We start from the raw sequence: 19,075 nt of genomic DNA on the forward strand, positions 1-19,075 counted from the left end.
AATTTCGTTTCTCACTGTGTGCGCCCTTGAAACATTCAAAATCATATATTTTTAATTATTGATGTTCTGACCACAAAAGAAATTTTTTTTTTTCGAAATGCAAGGTTTTTTTCCATTATATTTTACAATAAGCTAACAAGAACAAATAAACTTTTCTTAGACACAAAAATTGCGTAAAAGATATAATTAGCTAATCGTTGCACTTTTACACGGGCTGGGGTATTAAGTTCTTGGACTGATAATTGTGCTGTGTAAAAGGCCGCTGAGGTAGATTTATGATGTGACTTTTAGGAGGTAGATTTCCTTTAGTTGACAAATTCAGCTCTGCTACATCAATATTATAATCCCTTGTTATACTGTCCTGCCACCTAGAGGCAGTGCTGTGAATTGCACTGTTCTTCCCCTGCCTATTTCCCCAGCCGTCTGCTCTTATCGCCCTGGACAGAGGCAGGAACTGAGCTCTGTCCCTGAATCTGGTGGAGTTTCCTCTGTAGGAAAATAACAATGCAGAGGAAGAGGAGGCAGAGTCAGCGAGACCGAGGGGACCGGGAACTGGGCGAAAAGGGACATACATGAAGTCTGGTAGGACAGGGATATACAGAAGGGCAAGTGTGGGGTAAGTGCGGGAGACGCTGGAAGACAGCAGCATGGAGCAACAGAGCAAGAAGGGAAAGAAGGTACCAAGGTGTAAGACTCTGTGTGGTGAGGTTCATCCTGGTCCTTGTATCATAGGACCCGTCACCCATTGCTGCACCATCTCTTCTTCTCTCCTGCCAGGCCCTGGTGTCGCCCATCAAACGCTTAGTGTCACTTAAATCTAACCGTCGCTCAGTGGTCAGGAACAGCAGCTACCGTCGCCCCCTCCACTCTGTGCCTGTGATGCCCCCCGACTTCCTGCTGGATCCCCAAATTCTTCTGCATGATTATGTGGAGAAGGAAGTAAAGGTAAGAAGAGGGCGTTGGGGGGCATGTGGTAAATTTGGCCATAGATAGGCAACAATTGTGGCCAATATCTGAAGGCGAGTGTAGCAATGAAATTGTTTGAAGGGGTGCTCCACTTCAGATAACTCATTGTCAGGATCTTAGATCCACTGCAAATAGTTGGTTGGGGGTTCTTCAACTAAGAATAAGTTGTTGTCACTTGATAGATGCTGAGTGCAACCGTCATTGCTGTTCTGGATAATAAGGAGGCGACAAGACAGGAAAAGAAAGCATCTGTGTTACGGTTTATATCTTCTTCATAGTTTCTGGGTCACCTGACGTGGGTTGTCGCCTCCCTAAATCCATCAAGTCGAGATGAAATTTTGCAGCTTCTGGATACAGCAAGGGTAAGAAACTCATCCTGCCTTTCCATTATAAGTATTCCTACGTCAGGGGGTAAACGACAGAAAAAAATCTGCCTACAGATAGAGTAAAAACTAAAAAATTATCTTTAGCCCAGGAGGGGGCTTTGTCTCGGGATAGGTAATTGAAGTTGTACTATAATACTGCCCCCTATGTACAAGAGAACGACTATAATACTGCCCCCTATGTACAAGAATATAACTACTATAATACTGCCTCCTATGTACAAGAATATAACTACTATAATACTGCCCCCTATGTACAAGAATATAACTACTATAATACTGCCCCCTATGTACAAGAATATAACTACTGTAATACTGCCCCCTATGTACAAGAAAATAACTACTATAATACTGCCCCCTATGTACAAGAGAACGACTATAATACTGCCCCCTATGTACAAGAATATAACTACTATAATACTGCCTCCTATGTACAAGAATATAACTACTATAATACTGCTCCCTACGTACAAGAATACAACTACTATAATACTGCCCCCTATGTACAAGAATATAACTACTATAATACTGCCTCCTATGTACAAGAATATAACTACTATAATACTGCCCCCTATGTACAAGAATATAACTACTATAATACTGCCCCCTATGTACAAGAATATAACTACTGTAATACTGCCCCCTATGTACAAGAAAATAACTACTATAATACTGCCCCCTATGTACAAGAATATAACTACTATAATACTGCCCCCTATGTACAAGAATATAACTACTATAATACTGCCTCCTGTGTACAAGAATATAACTACTATAATACTGCCTCCTATGTACAAGAATATAACTACTATAATACTGCCCCCTATGTACAAGAATATAACTACTATAATACTGCCTCCTATGTACAAGAATATAACTACTATAATACTGCCCCCTATGTACAAGAATATAACTACTATAATACTGCCCCTATATTCAAGAATATAACTACTATAATACTGCCCCCTATGTACAAGAATATAACTACTGTAATACTGCCCCCTATGTACAAGAAAATAACTACTATAATACTGCCCCCTATGTACAAGAATATAACTACTATAATACTGCCCCCTATGTACAAGAATATAACTACTATAATACTGCCCCCTATGTACAAGAATATAACTACTATAATACTGCCCCCTATGTACAAGAATATAACTACTATAATACTGCCCTCTATGTACAAGAATATAACTACTATAATACTGCCCCCCTATGTACAAGAATATAACTACTATAATACTGCCCCCTATGTACAAGAATATAACTACTGTATTACTGCCCCCTATGTACAAGAATATAACTACTATAATACTGCCCCTATGTACAAGAATATAACTACTATAATACTGCCCCTGTGTACAAGAATATAACTACTAAAAATACTGCTCCTATGTACAATAATATAACTACTATAATACTGCTCTTATGTACAGGAATATAACTACTATAATACTGCCCCCTATGTGCAAGAATATAACTAGTATAATACTGCCTCCTATGTGCAAGAATATAACTACTATAATACTGCCCCCTATGTGCAAGAATATAACTAGTATAATACTGCCCCCTATGTACAATATAGCTACTATAATACTGCCCCTGTGTACAAGAATACTGCCCCCTATGTACAAGAATATAACTACTAGAATACTGCCCCTATGTACAAGAATATAACTACTATAATACTGCCCCCTATGTACAAGAATATACCTACTATAATACTGCTTCTATGTACAAGAATATAACTACTATAATACTGCCCCCTATGTACAAGAATATAACTACTATAATACTGCCCCCTATGTACAAGAATATAACTACTATAATACTGCCCCCTATGTGCAAGAATATAACTACTATAATACTGCCTCCTGTGTACAAGAATATAACTACTAGAATACTGCCTCCTGTGTACAAGAATATAACTACTAGAATACTGCCTCCTGTGTACAAGAATATAACTACTAGAATACTGCCTCCTGTGTACAAGAATATAACTACTATAATACTGCCTCCTGTGTACAAGAATATAACTACTATAATACTGCCTCCTATGTACAAGAATATAACTACTAGAATACTGCCTCCTGTGTACAAGAATATAACTGCTATAATACTACCTCCTATGTACAAGAATATAACTACTATAATACTGCCCCCTATGTACAAGAATATAACCACTATAATACTGCCACCTATGTACAAGAATATAACTACTATAATACTTCCCCTATGTACAAGAATATAACTACTATAATACTGCCTCCTATCTACAAGAATATAACTACTATAATACTGCCCCCTATCTACAAGAATATAACTACTATAATACTGCCCCCTATGTGCAAGAATATAACTAGTATAATACTGCCCCCTATGTGCAAGAATATAACTAGTATAATACTGCCCCCTATGTGCAAGAATATAACTAGTATAATACTGCCTCCTATGTGCAAGAATATAACTAGTATAATACTGCCCCCTATGTACAAGAATATAGCTACTATAATACTGCCCCTGTGTACAAGAATACTGCCCCCTATGTACAAGAATATAACTACTATAATACTGCCCCCTATGTACAAGAATATAACTACTATAATACTGCCCTCTATGTACAAGAATATAACTACTATAATACTGCCCCCTATGTACAAGAATATAACTACTATAATACTGCCCCCTATGTACAAGAATATACCTACTATAATACTGCTTCTATGTACAAGAATATAACTACTATAATACTGCTTCTATGTACAAGAATATAACTACTATAATACTGCCCTCTATGTACAAGAATATAACTACTATAATACTGCCTCCTATGTACAAGAATATAACTACTATAATACTGCCTCCTATGTACAAGAATATAACTACTAGAATACTGTCTCCTATGTACAAGAATATAACTACTATAATACTGCCCCCTATGTACAAGAATATAACTACTATAATACTGCCCCCTATGTACAAGAATATAACTACTATAATACTGCCTCCTATGTACAAGAATATAACTACTATAATACTGCTTCTATGTACAAGAATATAACTACTATAATACTGCCTCCTATGTACAAGAATATAACTACTATAATACTGCCTCCTATGTACAAGAATATAACTACTATAATACTGCTTCTATGTACAAGAATATAACTACTATAATACTGCTTCTATGTACAAGAATATAACTACTATAATACTGCCTCCTGTGTACAAGAATATAACCACTATAATACTGCCCCCTATGTACAAGAATATAACTACTATAATACTGCCCCGTATGTACAAGAATATAACTACTATAATACTGCTTCTATGTACAAGAATATAACTACTATAATACTGCTTCTATGTACAAGAATATAACTACTATAATACTGCCCTCTATGTACAAGAATATAACTACTATAATACTGCCTCCTATGTACAAGAATATAACTACTATAATACTGCCTCCTATGTACAAGAATATAACTACTAGAATACTGTCTCCTATGTACAAGAATATAACTACTAGAATACTGCCCCCTATGTACAAGAATATAACTACTATAATACTGCCCCCTATGTACAAGAATATAACTACTATAATACTGCCTCCTATGTACAAGAATATAACTACTATAATACTGCTTCTATGTACAAGAATATAACTACTATAATACTGCCTCCTATGTACAAGAATATAACTACTATAATACTGCCTCCTATGTACAAGAATATAACTACTATAATACTGCTTCTATGTACAAGAATATAACTACTATAATACTGCTTCTATGTACAAGAATATAACTACTATAATACTGCCTCCTGTGTACAAGAATATAACCACTATAATACTGCCCCCTATGTACAAGAATATAACTACTATAATACTGCCCCGTATGTACAAGAATATAACTACTATAATACTGCCCCGTATGTACAAGAATATAACTACTATAATACTGCTTCTATGTACAAGAATATAACTACTATAATACTGCTTCTATGTACAAGAATATAACTACTATAATACTGCTTCTATGTACAAGAATATAACTACTATAATACTGCCCCCTATGTACAAGAATATAACTACTATAATACTGCTTCTATGTACAAGAATATAACTACTATAATACTGCCCCCTATGTACAAGAATATAACCACTATAATACTGCCCCCTATGTACAAGAATATAACCACTATAATACTGCCCCCTATGTACAAGAATATAACTACTATAATACTGCTGCTATGTACAAGAATATAACTACTATAATACTGCCCCCTATGTACAAGAATATAACTACTATAATACTGCCCCCTATGTACAAGAATATAACTACTATAATACTGCTTCTATGTACAAGAATATAACTACTATAATACTGCCTTCTATGTACAAGAATATAACTACTATAATACTGCCCCTATGTACAAGAATATAACTACTATAATACTGCCCCCTATGTACAAGAATATAATTACTATAATACTGCTTCTATGTACAAGAATATAACTACTATAATACTGCTTCTATGTACAAGAATATAACTACTATAATACTGCTTCTATGTACAAGAATATAACTACTATAATACTGCCTTCTATGTACAAGAATATAACTACTATTATACTGCCCCCTATGTACAAGAATATAATTACTAGAATACTGCTTCTATGTACAAGAATATAACTACTATAATACTGCTTCTATGTACAAGAATATAACTACTATAATACTGCTTCTATGTACAAGAATATAACTACTATAATACTGCTTCTATGTACAAGAATATAACTACTATAATACTGCTTCTATGTACAAGAATATAACTACTATAATACTGCTTCTATGTACAAGAATATAACTACTATAATACTGCTTCTATGTACAAGAATATAACTACTATAATACTGCTTCTATGTACAAGAATATAACTACTATAATACTGCTTCTATGTACAAGAATATAACTACTATAATACTGCCCCCTATGTGCAAGAATATAACTACTATAATACTGCCCCCATGTGCAAGAATATAACTACTATAATACTGCCCCCTATGTACAAGAATATAACTACTATAATACTGCCTCCTATGTACAAGAATATAACTACTATAATACTGCCCCCTATGTACAAGAATATAACTACTATAATACTGCTTCTATGTACAAGAATATAACTACTATAATACTGCCCCCTATGTACAAGAATATAACTACTATAATACTGCCCCCTATGTACAAGAATATAACTACTATAATACTGCTCCTATGTACAAGAATATAACTACTATAATACTGCCCCTGTGTACAAGAATATAACTACTATAATACTGCCCCCTATGTACAAGAATATAACTACTATAATACTGCCCCCTATGTACAGGAATATAACTACTATAATACTGCCCCCTATGTACAAGAATATAACTGCTATAATACTGCCCCCTATGTGCAAGAATATAACTACTATAATACTGCCCCCTATGTACAAGAATATAACTACTATAATACTGCCCCCTATGTACAAGAATATAACTACTATAATACTGCTTCTATGTACAAGAATATAACTACTATAACACTGCCCCTATGTACAAGAATATAACTACTATAATACTGCCTCCTATGTACAAGAATATAACTACTATAATACTGCCCCCTATGTACAAGAATATAACTACTATAATACTGCCCCCTATGTACAAGAATATAACTACTATAATACTGCCCCTATGTACAAGAATATAACTACTATAATACTGCCCCTATGTACAAGAATATAACTACTATAATACTGCCCCTATGTACAAGAATATAACTACTATAATACTGCCCCTATGTACAAGAATATAACTACTATAATACTGCCCCCTATCTGTTACAATATGTATATCGCACTTGTTGATCATTCATTGTTGCAACTTTAAAATTGATATGTTTTTTTGTATCTTTCTGCAGCAGCTCAAGGAGCTTCCTCTTCATTGCACCCCGGAGCAGGACAGTATCCTAAGTTTATCAGCTCGGAGCCTCTTGCTGACCTGGAGGGATAACGAGGAGCTGATTCTTCGTATCCCCACACATGAGATTGCTGCGGCTTCCTATGTCCGTGATGATGCCCTTCATCTGCTGGTTCTGAAGACAGGTTTGATGAGCTGATTGCCTCTCCTGCAGTGAGTTTTCCGGAGATTACAGTTTAGGAGATTTCTTACACTAATGGTCTTGCCTTTAGGTCTTGGATTGGACCCTGTTCCGGCCTCCGGTAGCTTGGAAAGAAAACCTCCAGTTGGAAAGGCTGACAGGACTCAAGGTGGAGGGGGAGCTGGCTCCAAACCCGTAGGGGGTGCTATGGAGAGGCGCCATACTATCTGTAGTTTGGACTGGAAGATGTCACACAGATCTTCAGATGGACGGCCCAAGGGTGGGGGTAGCTTGGAGAGGAGTGGAGCAAAGCAAGAGACTGGAAGCTGGGAGAAGAGTCGTGGAGGACAGGCATGCAGCAATTGGGAGAGAAGAATGACCTTTAGTGGCAGCTGGGAGCGACGGCAACCTTGTGGGGGCAGCTGGGAGCGACAACAACCTTGTGGGGGCAGCTGGGAGCGACGGCAACCTTGTGGGGGCAGCTGGGAGAGAAGACAACCTTGTGGGGGCAGCTGGGAGAGAAGACAAGGAGGACAGAATCCCTTAGATCCCAAGGAGCCAAGTCCAGATGCCTACTGCAACCTGATAATCCTGGCTGTAGAGAATAGAGTGAGTTGATATTTAGTAACTGCTTATCTCCTGCTTATCTCCTGCTGATCTTGCTGACTACAGTTGCAATTAATGTTGCATTCAAAAGTCCGATTTTGCTAGACGCAGCTCCCATAATGCTCTACATAGAATGAAAACTGTTTGGTAACTTCTGATGCAATTTTGCATATAAGCTGCGGGGGAAGGGAGAAACTGGTTAGGCCATGTGACCAGCATGACGGCCATTTTGAATACCACCATCTTAGATTTACATCTAATTTTTCCAATGGGAAGGTAGGTGTGTGATATATCAAACTGCTAGAGTATGTCATCAGAAAAACAATGGCGCGCTTCATTTCAACATAGCTTTATTTGTTCCCAAGTTAACGGAGTGATTTTTCGTCATTACAAGCAACGCGCATGATGGCGTTATCTCAAGCAGAAGATCTTTGGCTCATTGTTTTCTCAGGTCAATAAAGCTTGTGTGTCATCGCAACAGATTTCATTCATCACCACCCAACCAGACCGCCCATCGCCAATCTGTGGCAACGATACGTGTGCTTCGTTCGCCTGACATAAAGACAAACTCAACACAATCTGCTTGTGCCAACGCCATCATTCACACTGCCTGTAATTAAGAAAAATCACTGTGTTGGGCTACATGCACAGAGCGAGAATCCTTCATGCTGCGAGACGCACAAAACCTGTGTGAGTGCAATGTAATATTTCCCAGTGAAATCAAAGGGAAACGCTTGCCGATCCTTCAGGGCGTGAAACGCGCCTGAGGATGGTAATTTCATTTTTGAATGAAAGGCAAAACACGTGGGCAAGCATGATATCTGTCCGAGTTTCCTGGCCTGATATCGTACTCGCCCGTGTGAATGTAGCCTTAACATGAGAATGATTAAAGTTCATGATAAAATGAAGCTCGCCATTGTTTTCTGGTGAAATTCTCTGCCAGTTTTATATATCACACACTTACCTTCCTATTGCAAAAATCAGAGTTGAATCCAAGATGGTGGCATTCAAAATGGCCGTCATGTTAGTAACATGGACCTAACAGGTTTCCCCCCTTCCCTCACAGCTTGTATGCAAAATGGTATAACAGTCTGCCAAACAGTTTTTATTCTATATAGGCGTTTCCACACTTTTGAGGCACCCTATATATAGTATGGTATATAGGAATCCTGCCCATTATAGTATACAAACTGCTATATAATAAAGAGGGAATTCTGCACCTAGTGGTCAGAGCTGGTATGATAGGCAGATCTCACATTATACACCATGAATTGGATCTTGTTCACTTTTTACAGGATGCGGCAGAAGAATCGTGTGCGCTCATCTGCCAAGTTTTCCAGATCATCTATGGAGATCACAGCATTGAATGTGTGGACCGGGCCGGTTATCATTATACGTCCCCTCCAGAGAGACCATGGCTCTCACGGTGTAAGATGTGGGCTTGGGGAAGACTTGGCACCCCATCATTCTTTGTTTCATGGTATCATTGTGTGTACTCCTTTAGATGAGACTATTGGTGATAGTTGGAACACCCTTGTGTGCCTTATTTTGGGGGGTACATGCACCCTTTTGATCACTTTTTATTCAATTTTTTGGAAGATGGGGTAACGAAAAGAAACGCAAGTCTCACATTCTGTACTTTTTTTTTTTTTTTTTAGTGCAATATTTCAATAGGTTGGACATTCTTAAATACGGCGATACCGAATATGTTATATCAATGTTTAGATTTTATCAAGAATAAATTGGAAAAGTTGTTTTTTGGTTTAAATTAATGTTCTTTAATTTTCCTTATATTTAAAAATTTAATAAACCTTTTTCTACATTTTTTTTTTTTTTTTTTTTAGCTTCCACAGGGAACTTGAACTTTCGATCACTTTATCGCTTGTAATATATACAGCAATAGTTCAGTATTGCAGTATATAGTACTTTCCAATGTTGCCTATTAAACCCTGCCACAGGCAGGGCTTAATTGGCATCCTTGCATAGCAGACCTGGAAGCCCTCGCTAGGCTTTGGGCTGCCATGCTAACCCATGAGCACCCCACACGTCATGGGGGAGGGGGATAGGAATATGGCTCTGGAGGGCCCCTCCTCTGGCTTGCTGTTTAGATGCATGGTCCGCTTTAACCATGGCATCTACATAGTTAGTGCCAATTGTGGCTGTTGCTGGAATCTCCTGATGCCTCCCTTGTATGGAGCAGACTCCGCTCTTAAGCCCTCTGTATACTCCTTCCACAATGGCATGATGTATATTTTTCTATTATGCGGTTGGGGCGGGGTCAAATAATATTGCCATGCATTGTCCAAAGAACATTGCCACATTGTGTCCAAATAACACTGCTTTACAGTGCCTAAATAATGCCACCATAGTGTACCCAAAGAAGCGCCATGCAGCGTTCAAAAAACAGTGCTTAAATAAGGCCACCATACCATGACTGCACCACAGTGTGCCATATTATGCTTAAACAATACTGCCATGCAGTGTCCTAATAACCCAGCCACACAATGTGCAAATAACACTGCCATATCATGCCCAAATAGCACTGCGATACAGTGCCTAAATAAAAGAAATGCCACATATTGAGTAGATTGTGGCTGCTAGTTTGGACACTAAGGAATCTGATGATGGGCACTGCCCGTGCTGCATGCTATGTGCCGCATCATGAACGTCTGCAGGACATCCTGCACCTAGCACCCCTAAAGTGTGAGGTGGTGTGCAGCAGCTATAGTGTGTAGTAGGGCCATAAGTGAAGGTACATCCGCGACAGTTTGCCTTCTTGCACCACTTATAACCTGGCACTGGATGTGCTATAATTCTACTCTCGCCTTCCTTCAGGTGACAGTTCACATACAGACGGGACATTTTCATACGACGCCGACTTCAGCTGCTGCAGCTCCTTGTAAGTCCGTGGCACTGGAGTCCTAACTTAAAGGAGAACTCCACCCAAACTTCTTACATTCCTCTATAACTTCTCCCTGTTTCCAGCAATGGCTCCCATGATACATTCGAGGTGCATTACAGCGGAGAATCATCGCCCTCGTTTGCGGTGTCTGAGCAGAGCCTGGCATCTGGAGTTAGTGACAGTGACCAGAATGGGGTCGCCCTGGAGCAGCTGCAGGACTACATGATAACTGTGAGTACCTGTAAACTTTTTTCTCACACCCAACAATAGTCTTAGGGTGCCTTCGTACTAGCGAGGAAATCTGGCGATTTTATCGCACTGCTGAGTGAAAACTCATGATTATGAAACCAATGAATTTCAGTGGTTTCATTCTTATTTGCGATGATTTCACTCCTGTGATGCTGCGAGAAAAAAAAAATCACAGCATGTCCTATTTTTCTGCGATATCGCCCATTGCTTTCAATCGGGCTGGCGGCAGCAGTGCCAGCCCCATTGAAAACATAGTGAGAACATTGCGATCTCCTGCCGCTGCTGTGACAGCAGTGGCAGGGGATTCCTTCATCCCCACGGGGAGTCCCCTCATCACTGAACACCCTGCCGCAGCTGCCAGCCCCATTGAAAACAAGGTGAAACCCCTGGATGAAGGAATCCCTTGTTGCGCCATTGAAAGCAATGGAATGAAGGGAACCCCCACAGTGATATGAGGCTGATTTTACATGAAAACACCTCGAATCCGCGGTTTTTTAGAAGGTTTTCCGTGAATCAGGGCCTGCTATCGCTCTCGCCAGTGTTCAGGAGCCCTTAAAAATGTGCCTTGTATAAAAGCTACATCCTCCACAGTGCAAGACAAGTGCTCTACAGACTATGATCCACATCTGGTCACAAGAAGATGTGAAGTCCTCATGCACCCGAGAGCTAACAAGGAACTAGCAGAGTTGTAAATGTAGCTTTGGATGGGATTGGAGTAGAAAACATAATGTAACTCAAAAAGTAATAATTAAGAAAACAAAGCTAAAGCTGAACTTAAAAAAACTAAAATGCTAAGCGAACAGTATAAATTAGGGCGGCTGCACATGGCTGGATTTACACTGCAGAATGTGCAGCAGACGTCTGCCTCCGGGTTCGACAGCAAATACCGTCCATAGCATGCATGATAAAAAGTAAGTCTTCCTGCGCACGAGCCGAAACAAATTGCGGTTTCTGCTCATGGAAAAATGATGGCTTCCTTTGAAGTCAATGGAAGCCGTCCAATCTACAGCCCTTCCGCAATTAACATTGCGGAAAGATTGCAGATTCCGTGTCCTCTCCAAGAAAAGCATGAGTTTTAAAAAAAAACCTGTATTGTGCATGTCCGACGGCGAGCCGTGCAGACCATGCGCAGTACAGATTAAGAAAAACAAAGCAGGTACATGGAATCTGACCTGCCCATGTGCAGGTTGCCTTAAAGGGGTTGTCCCGCGCCGAAACGGGGTTTTTTTTTTTCAATAGCCCCCCCCGTTCGGCGCGAGACAAACCCGATGCAGGGGTTTTAAAAAAAAAACAAAAAAACGGATGGTACTTACCTGAATCCCCGCGCTCCGGTGACTTCTTACTTACCTTGCGAAGATGGCCGCCGGGATCTTCACCCACGGTGGACCGCAGGTCTTCTCCCATGGTGCACCGTGGGCTCTGTGCGTTCCATTGCCGATTCCAGCCTCCTGATTGGCTGGAATCGGCACACGTGACGGGGCGGAGCTACGAGGAGCAGCTCTCCGGCACGAGCGGCCCCATTCAGAAGGGAGAAGACCGGACTGCGCAAGCGCGTCTAATCGGGCGATTAGACGCTGAAATTAGACGGCACCATGGAGACGAGGACGCCAGCAACGGAACAGGTAAGTGAATAACTTCTGTATGGCTCATAATTAATGCACGATGTATATTACAAAGTGCATTAATATGGCCATACAGAAGTATATAACCCCACTTGCTTTCGTGGGACAACCCCTTTAAGCTAAAAAAAAGTAAAAAACAAACAAACTAAGAGTTAAACTAAAACGCACGGTTCCGTTTCACTTAAAAAAAATAACTTATTTAGAAATTGATTGCAGCAAAATATTTCACAAAAGTTGAGACACGGATAATAAAAGGCTCGAAAAATAAGTGGAACTAATAAAAAACAGCTGAAAGGTCCATTTTCTACTGTGTATAAAAAGAGCATGTTAAAGAGGCAGAGTCTCTTAGAAGCAAAGATGGTCAGGGGTTCACCAACCTGTTCCACAATCTTTAGACGCAGTTCTTCACAATGTTCAGAAAAATGTTTTGCAATGTAAGACTGCGAAAACTTTGGATAATATTATGTACTGTAGATGGTGGGATATTCAGAGATTCAGAGAAATTAATGTGCACAAGGACCAACTGTTAATATTGAATGCTCGAGATCTACGGGCCCTCAGGCAGCACTGCATGGGCTCAGGAATACTTCCAGAAATCATTGTCTGTGAATACAGTTCGCCGTATAATCCATAAATACAAGAATCACAGCTGTATCATGAAAAGAAGACCTATATCAGCACAAACCAGAAACGCTGGCGTCTTCTCTGCGCCAAAGCTCAAAATGGAAAACTATTCTTTGGTCAGATGAGTCAAAATTTGAAATTATTTTGGGAAACCACAGACACCGTGTCCAGCGGCTCAAGAGCAGAGGGACCATCCAGCTTGTTATCAGCGCACAGTTCTGCATCCCTGATGGTACGGAGTTGCATTAGTGCCTATGGCATGGGCAGCTTACACATCCTGAAAGGCGCGATCAATGCTAAGCATGATATAGAGGTTATAGAGCAACATATGCTCCATCCAGACAGCGTCTCCCTCAGGGAAGACCTTGCATATATCAGCCAGACTATGCTAAACCCCATACTGCATCCATCACTACAGCACGGCTTCACAGAAGAGTCCGGGGGTGAACCGGCCGCCTGCAGTCCAGACCTTTCACCAATTGAAAATATTTGGCGCATTTTGATACAAATCCAAAAGATGAGACCCAGGACTATGGAGCAGCTGGAATCCTGCAGCAGACAAGATGTGTTCTAGATTCTATTGTGAATAAAATGTGGTTAGATGAGATTTCCCAATCCTTGCATTATTTATTTATTTTTTACATTTTCCACAGTGTCCCAACTTTTTTGGAATTGGTACAATAGAACTAAAAAAAACCAAAAAGCTAAGCTAAAAAAAACCCGACTAGATCTAAAGACATAAATACACAAAAAACAATTAAAAATTGAATTAACCTACAACGCTTGTACCGATCCGAGTGTAATAATGTTGTTCTCCCTAATAAAGTGCGTGTTAATTTTGTCTAGCTGAGGAATAAACTGGCCCCCATGGAGATTTACCGATTTGCGTGCCTTTTACGTGAGTATCGTTTTGGGATGGATGTAAAGGACTACTGCCGAGAGCTGCTCCAACTGTATGGAGAGAATAGGAAATTCCTTCTACTGGGTAAGAACCACAGGAAATTGCCATCTAATGGATACAGAAATCAAAATCCTTTGCATAGGCATTAAGTCACACAATAAAGTTTTATCTGCCTGCAGCCACCAGCAGAGGGAGCTCAGGAGCTTACTGCATACTGTTTATCATTGAGTTCAATGTATATAATACAGTCAGCTCCCCCTAATGTTGGCTGCCAGCAGACAGACTTTTATCATTGTAACTCTAGGTCTCTGCAGAGGGTTTGGAGCTGTGTATCAGTAATATGAAACTCCACCTCCTATAAAGATAGATTCTGACATCCCTCGGGTTATTCTTGTACCCTTTGGCAGGGCTGAGGCCATTTATTCCTGACCTGGATATCGGCTACTTCGAAAGTTTCCTGGAGAGCATCGGAATTCGTGATGGGGGAATTCTGACTGACAGTTTCGGAAGGATCAAGCGCAGCATGAGTAATACGTCTGCCTCCGCCGTGCGCAATTACGACAGTTGTTCGCCAGGGTTCAACCGGATGATCACAGACATCACTCACAACATAGAGGCTTTGGCAAGGGAAGATGATGATTCTGAAGATGATGACTTTCTGTGACCTTGCAGTTTAATTGCCAACAGTTTTGAAAAAAAGGGGTGGGGTTTATGCTGGGTGTATCATTAAGGGGCACAGGGGTGGAGCTTAAAATGTCCCAGGATTTGGTGCAGGACTAGAAGAACAGGGCTGCATTCTTCTACAAATAGCGCCACATCTGTCCATAGGTTGTGTCTGGCATTGCAACTCTTGAAGCGAATATGGTTGAGCTGCAATACCACATACAACCTATAGATAGGTGTGGTGCTGTTTTTAGAGCCATCCATTATGGACACCATTACACCTTTCCCTGCCTTGAAGTGATATGTGAGCATGGTAAATAACAAGTCGGGTCATTTAAGTATGTGGAAAAGCTGACTGCTGTAATGCCCGACACATTGGTTGTCCGTCCGGGGCCATAAACATTCTGTTCATCCATTTTGGTTTCTGGGTAATGACCAATATGGCAGTCACCCGGCTTTTACAGCCTCCCGGCCACCAGATCTGTGTACAGGTGCAGTGGCGTGAGAATGATTGTATCGCTAAACAAGTTAGGGGTATGTGTCAGTCAGGATTCTGGGAAAGGTGGATGATAAACTTTGTTGGAGCTCGAATGGCCACTAAAAATAGATATAATTTAGAAACAGCCAAATAGAATATTCTCCAACTTGACAAATTTATGGATATTGTACATTTTTGTATATTTTTCATTAAAATATGCAGGGTGCAGGATTTTGTACAGTTATGTACTTTACTAAGAATTAGCTTGCTTACACACAATGTTTACAGAAGTATTGGGACGCCCGCAGAAGGTGATGAAATTAGATTTTATTTCCATTTTCCAGTCCGGTGTTGGGCCATCGTTGGCCTCAATGACTGCAGTAATCCTCCATGGCCACGTTCCACGAAATTCCTATAGATGTGTGGAGGGATTTGCCTTTATTTCCCGAGGAGAGCTTCGGATAGTGATGCGAGGGATGTTGGGTGTGTTGGACGTTCATGGATACAGCGTTCTACTTCATCCTAAAGATGCTCGATGGGATTGAGGTCCGGACTTTGTGCAGCTAATGAAGTTTGTAGACGTTCTGCTCCTCCAACAAGGCTCCATCCAGTGTGCTGTATGACAAGGTGCTCAGTCATGTTGTAGAGACTTGAAGGACCAAAGTACCATGAGACAGGAAGGACCAAAGTATTACCACAGGGTAGGTGATGCCACACTGTCCGGAATGTCTCTGTGCCCATTGCCGTTGAGGGTGGACTTCACTATAACCAATGGCCCTAGTCCATCCCAGCAGAAACCTCTCCACACCATAAGAGAACCTCCTCCAAACCTCACTGTTGGGAGGATGCGGTGATGTAGAAACCGCTTTCCAGGCAACCGCCACACCCAAGTGCCGCCCATCTGATCAGAGGATGTGGACAAATGAATCGCAGCACACCAACATTTGCTTCCACTGATTTACTGTCCAAGAACGATGCTCCGAGCCCCATGGCAGGCGCCGCTGTGCATTCACTTCTGTGACGTTGTGTGCAGCCGCTCGTCCATTGTAACCCTTTGTATGCAGTTCCCTACAGATGGTTCTGGTGCTAATGGATGTTCTAATGGTCTGTGAGACCCCCTGAGCGAGGGCAGACGATATGTGTGATGGCTTCTGCATACACCAGATGGTTTCCCAATAACATGGCTGTGTACTTTGGAAGGTCCAAAAGTGCTGCGATATCCCGTACTGATTGGTTGGTCATTTTCTACCGCTAGAACCCCGTTGTCGGCTCTACACCTGGCAACATCCCCCCACCACCACCAGACCCCCTTGTCAGCGCTACACTTTGGGGCATCTGATGGTTTCTGTACGGGGTGGGGTGCCAATACTTTTGTCAACATGGTGTATTTGTGATAAGAATTTAGATTCTTCATATATTTATTCACGTCATCTTGGGGTACACAGCGGGGTTTTCTACGTACAGCTTTAATCCCCTTTCTTATACAAGCAGCACTTTCTACAGACGTGGAATGCTCAGTCTCCAATGCTGCCGCAGGCCCCGCTTGTGGTCCGCCGCCAGGACATGCAGCATAGAGGCGCCTCTCTGCTGCGTCCCAGGAGCCGCCTCTGTGCGGCATGACGGCCTCTCCACCAGTAACCGCTAACAATGCCGCCGTCGGGGAAGGCCCCTTTGTGGGAATCCTTAGTGGCCTTCCAGGACCTACAGCCCAACCAGCTGTCCAGCCAATCAGGTACAGGGGGCATCACCTAGTCAATCTTGACTACACCAGGACTTCCTGGTGCTGTCAAGATACAATAATACCCTTGCTGCCTGGTGGCTGCTCCCTTGTGCTGAAAAATGCACTTGTGTAAAGAGCCCTTATTTGTATCATTAGAGCTCCCTCTATTGGCCAATCAAGACACTACAAATGGTTTCCTTTGCATTTCTTAGATATCAGCAATTAAAAATGAGCATTATATCCTCAAAGGGGTTTTACGACCTTTAAAAAAACACTTCACCAAGGGTTGGGAATGGCATAAAAAGAATAAAATATACTCGGCCATACACTGTGCCTCTGCTCCATTGCTGACCCCATTCAAACAGGCCAACAATGGGCTGCAGCAGTCATATGAGTGATGAATGTGAGTCATCACTTCCTATGTCAGCAGGGTTCAGAGGTGACTGTCAGTAGTGGAAGGGCAAGTAATAGTTACTTCACTTTTTTCGTGCCATTCCCTATGCTGGGACATGTTTGCTTTTTGAAGGCCAGAAACCGCTTTTAAATGGGGTTTCCTAGGGAAATTAAGCACTGGATAAAGTTTATCTGTTTGATCATTAGGGGACCGACTGCTGGGATCCTCACCAATCGGGAGACCAGGGGGTCTGAATGAATGAAGGTGATGGTTGCAAACACACACCACGGCTCTATTACTTACAGTGGGATCACTGGGCTTGCCCTGGCAGTCTCATTTATGGTGTGCATGTGTAACCATCATACCATGGGGGATGCCCAGGCCCCTCATTCTCCTGATCAGCAGGGGCCCCAGCAGTTATATCCTCTGTGATCAACTAGTTACCGCCTATCCTATGGCTATGTGATATGGACTTAAAGGGGTAGTCCAGGTTTTTGGAACTGATGCCCTATCCTCTAGACAGATCATCAGTAGTTGACAGGGGCCCACCGCTTGGTACCGAATCCAGTGAGTCAGACGTCATCAGCAGTGGTCACGGCTCTAAGTGGAAGCTCCACCCTTCTTATACCGCCTGCATCTTTTATGGTCAGGACAGAACCTCTTGACCATAACAGAAGCAGGAGGTGTTGTAGAAGCCTAGAAATCCTATTGACTTCAATGGGAATGAAGCCGATCCTACTTTCTGCTGTGACCCCTGATGAGAGCATCCGACTTGCAGCACTGAAAGCAGGCTGAACCCTGTCCATCAACTACTGCTGACCTAAATAGGGCATCAGTTAAAAAGCCCAGGAAACAGATTTAATGTTATAGGACAACCCCTTTAACCCTTGCCAATTATCATCAGACATTGAGATTTTCCTGCATAGCTCCCATGTTGGGCGAAGTCCGACACGTTTCTAATACTGTGCAGAAGAGAGGTCTGTCATCAGAGTTCTCCTCTGCATACTGTAATATACATACATAGTGTAATACACAATAGATTTTTAGTATAGAGATCAATAGAGAACATAAGAATTGCACCAAAATCTGCAAATACACTTTAGTTGCAAATGTTGAAGCGCTCCTGCTGTGGAAATCACCGAATCTATGTGCAAATCTGCAACTGCTGTTTGAAGATAAAGTGTGCCAACGTGCCCTCCGTGCAGAAACTCCCCGATCACAATGACGCCACACATTCTGCAGCAGGAAATCCACAGCATAAAATGTACACACATTAAACATAAGGCCACCACCGCCTTTTGTGGCCCACTGGCATGCAGCAACCTAACAGGCATTCCCCCTCACCCAGCCTGGCAGTGCAGTCTGTGCCCGCTGACCTCTTCCTCCCGACATCTGCGTGCGACACCC

The 19,075-nt window shown here is 41.4% G+C and overlaps 1 protein-coding gene across 2 annotated transcripts; it reads left to right on the forward strand.

Annotated features, from left to right (window-relative positions):
• Positions 1–169: 169 nt before the first annotated feature.
• On the forward strand, positions 170–15,491 carry CCM2L (CCM2 like scaffold protein). Of its 2 annotated transcripts, none has more exons than XM_066587863.1 (10): positions 170–677; positions 778–945; positions 1,245–1,328; positions 7,330–7,513; positions 7,601–8,118; positions 9,411–9,543; positions 10,951–11,014; positions 11,101–11,248; positions 14,359–14,497; positions 14,821–15,491. In XM_066587863.1, exons 1-10 carry the CDS (start codon positions 648–650, stop codon positions 15,075–15,077), a joined length of 1,725 nt encoding a protein of 574 aa, XP_066443960.1. In that variant the 5' UTR covers positions 170–647; the 3' UTR covers positions 15,078–15,491. The 2 variants fall into 2 exon arrangements, with proteins under 2 accessions (XP_066443960.1, XP_066443962.1); XM_066587865.1 differs by having other exon boundaries at positions 172–687.
• The last annotated feature ends 3,584 nt before the right edge of the window (positions 15,492–19,075 follow it).

Source organism: Eleutherodactylus coqui, chromosome 13, assembly GCF_035609145.1.
Source record: "Eleutherodactylus coqui strain aEleCoq1 chromosome 13, aEleCoq1.hap1, whole genome shotgun sequence".
NCBI lineage: Eukaryota > Metazoa > Chordata > Amphibia > Anura > Eleutherodactylidae > Eleutherodactylus > Eleutherodactylus coqui.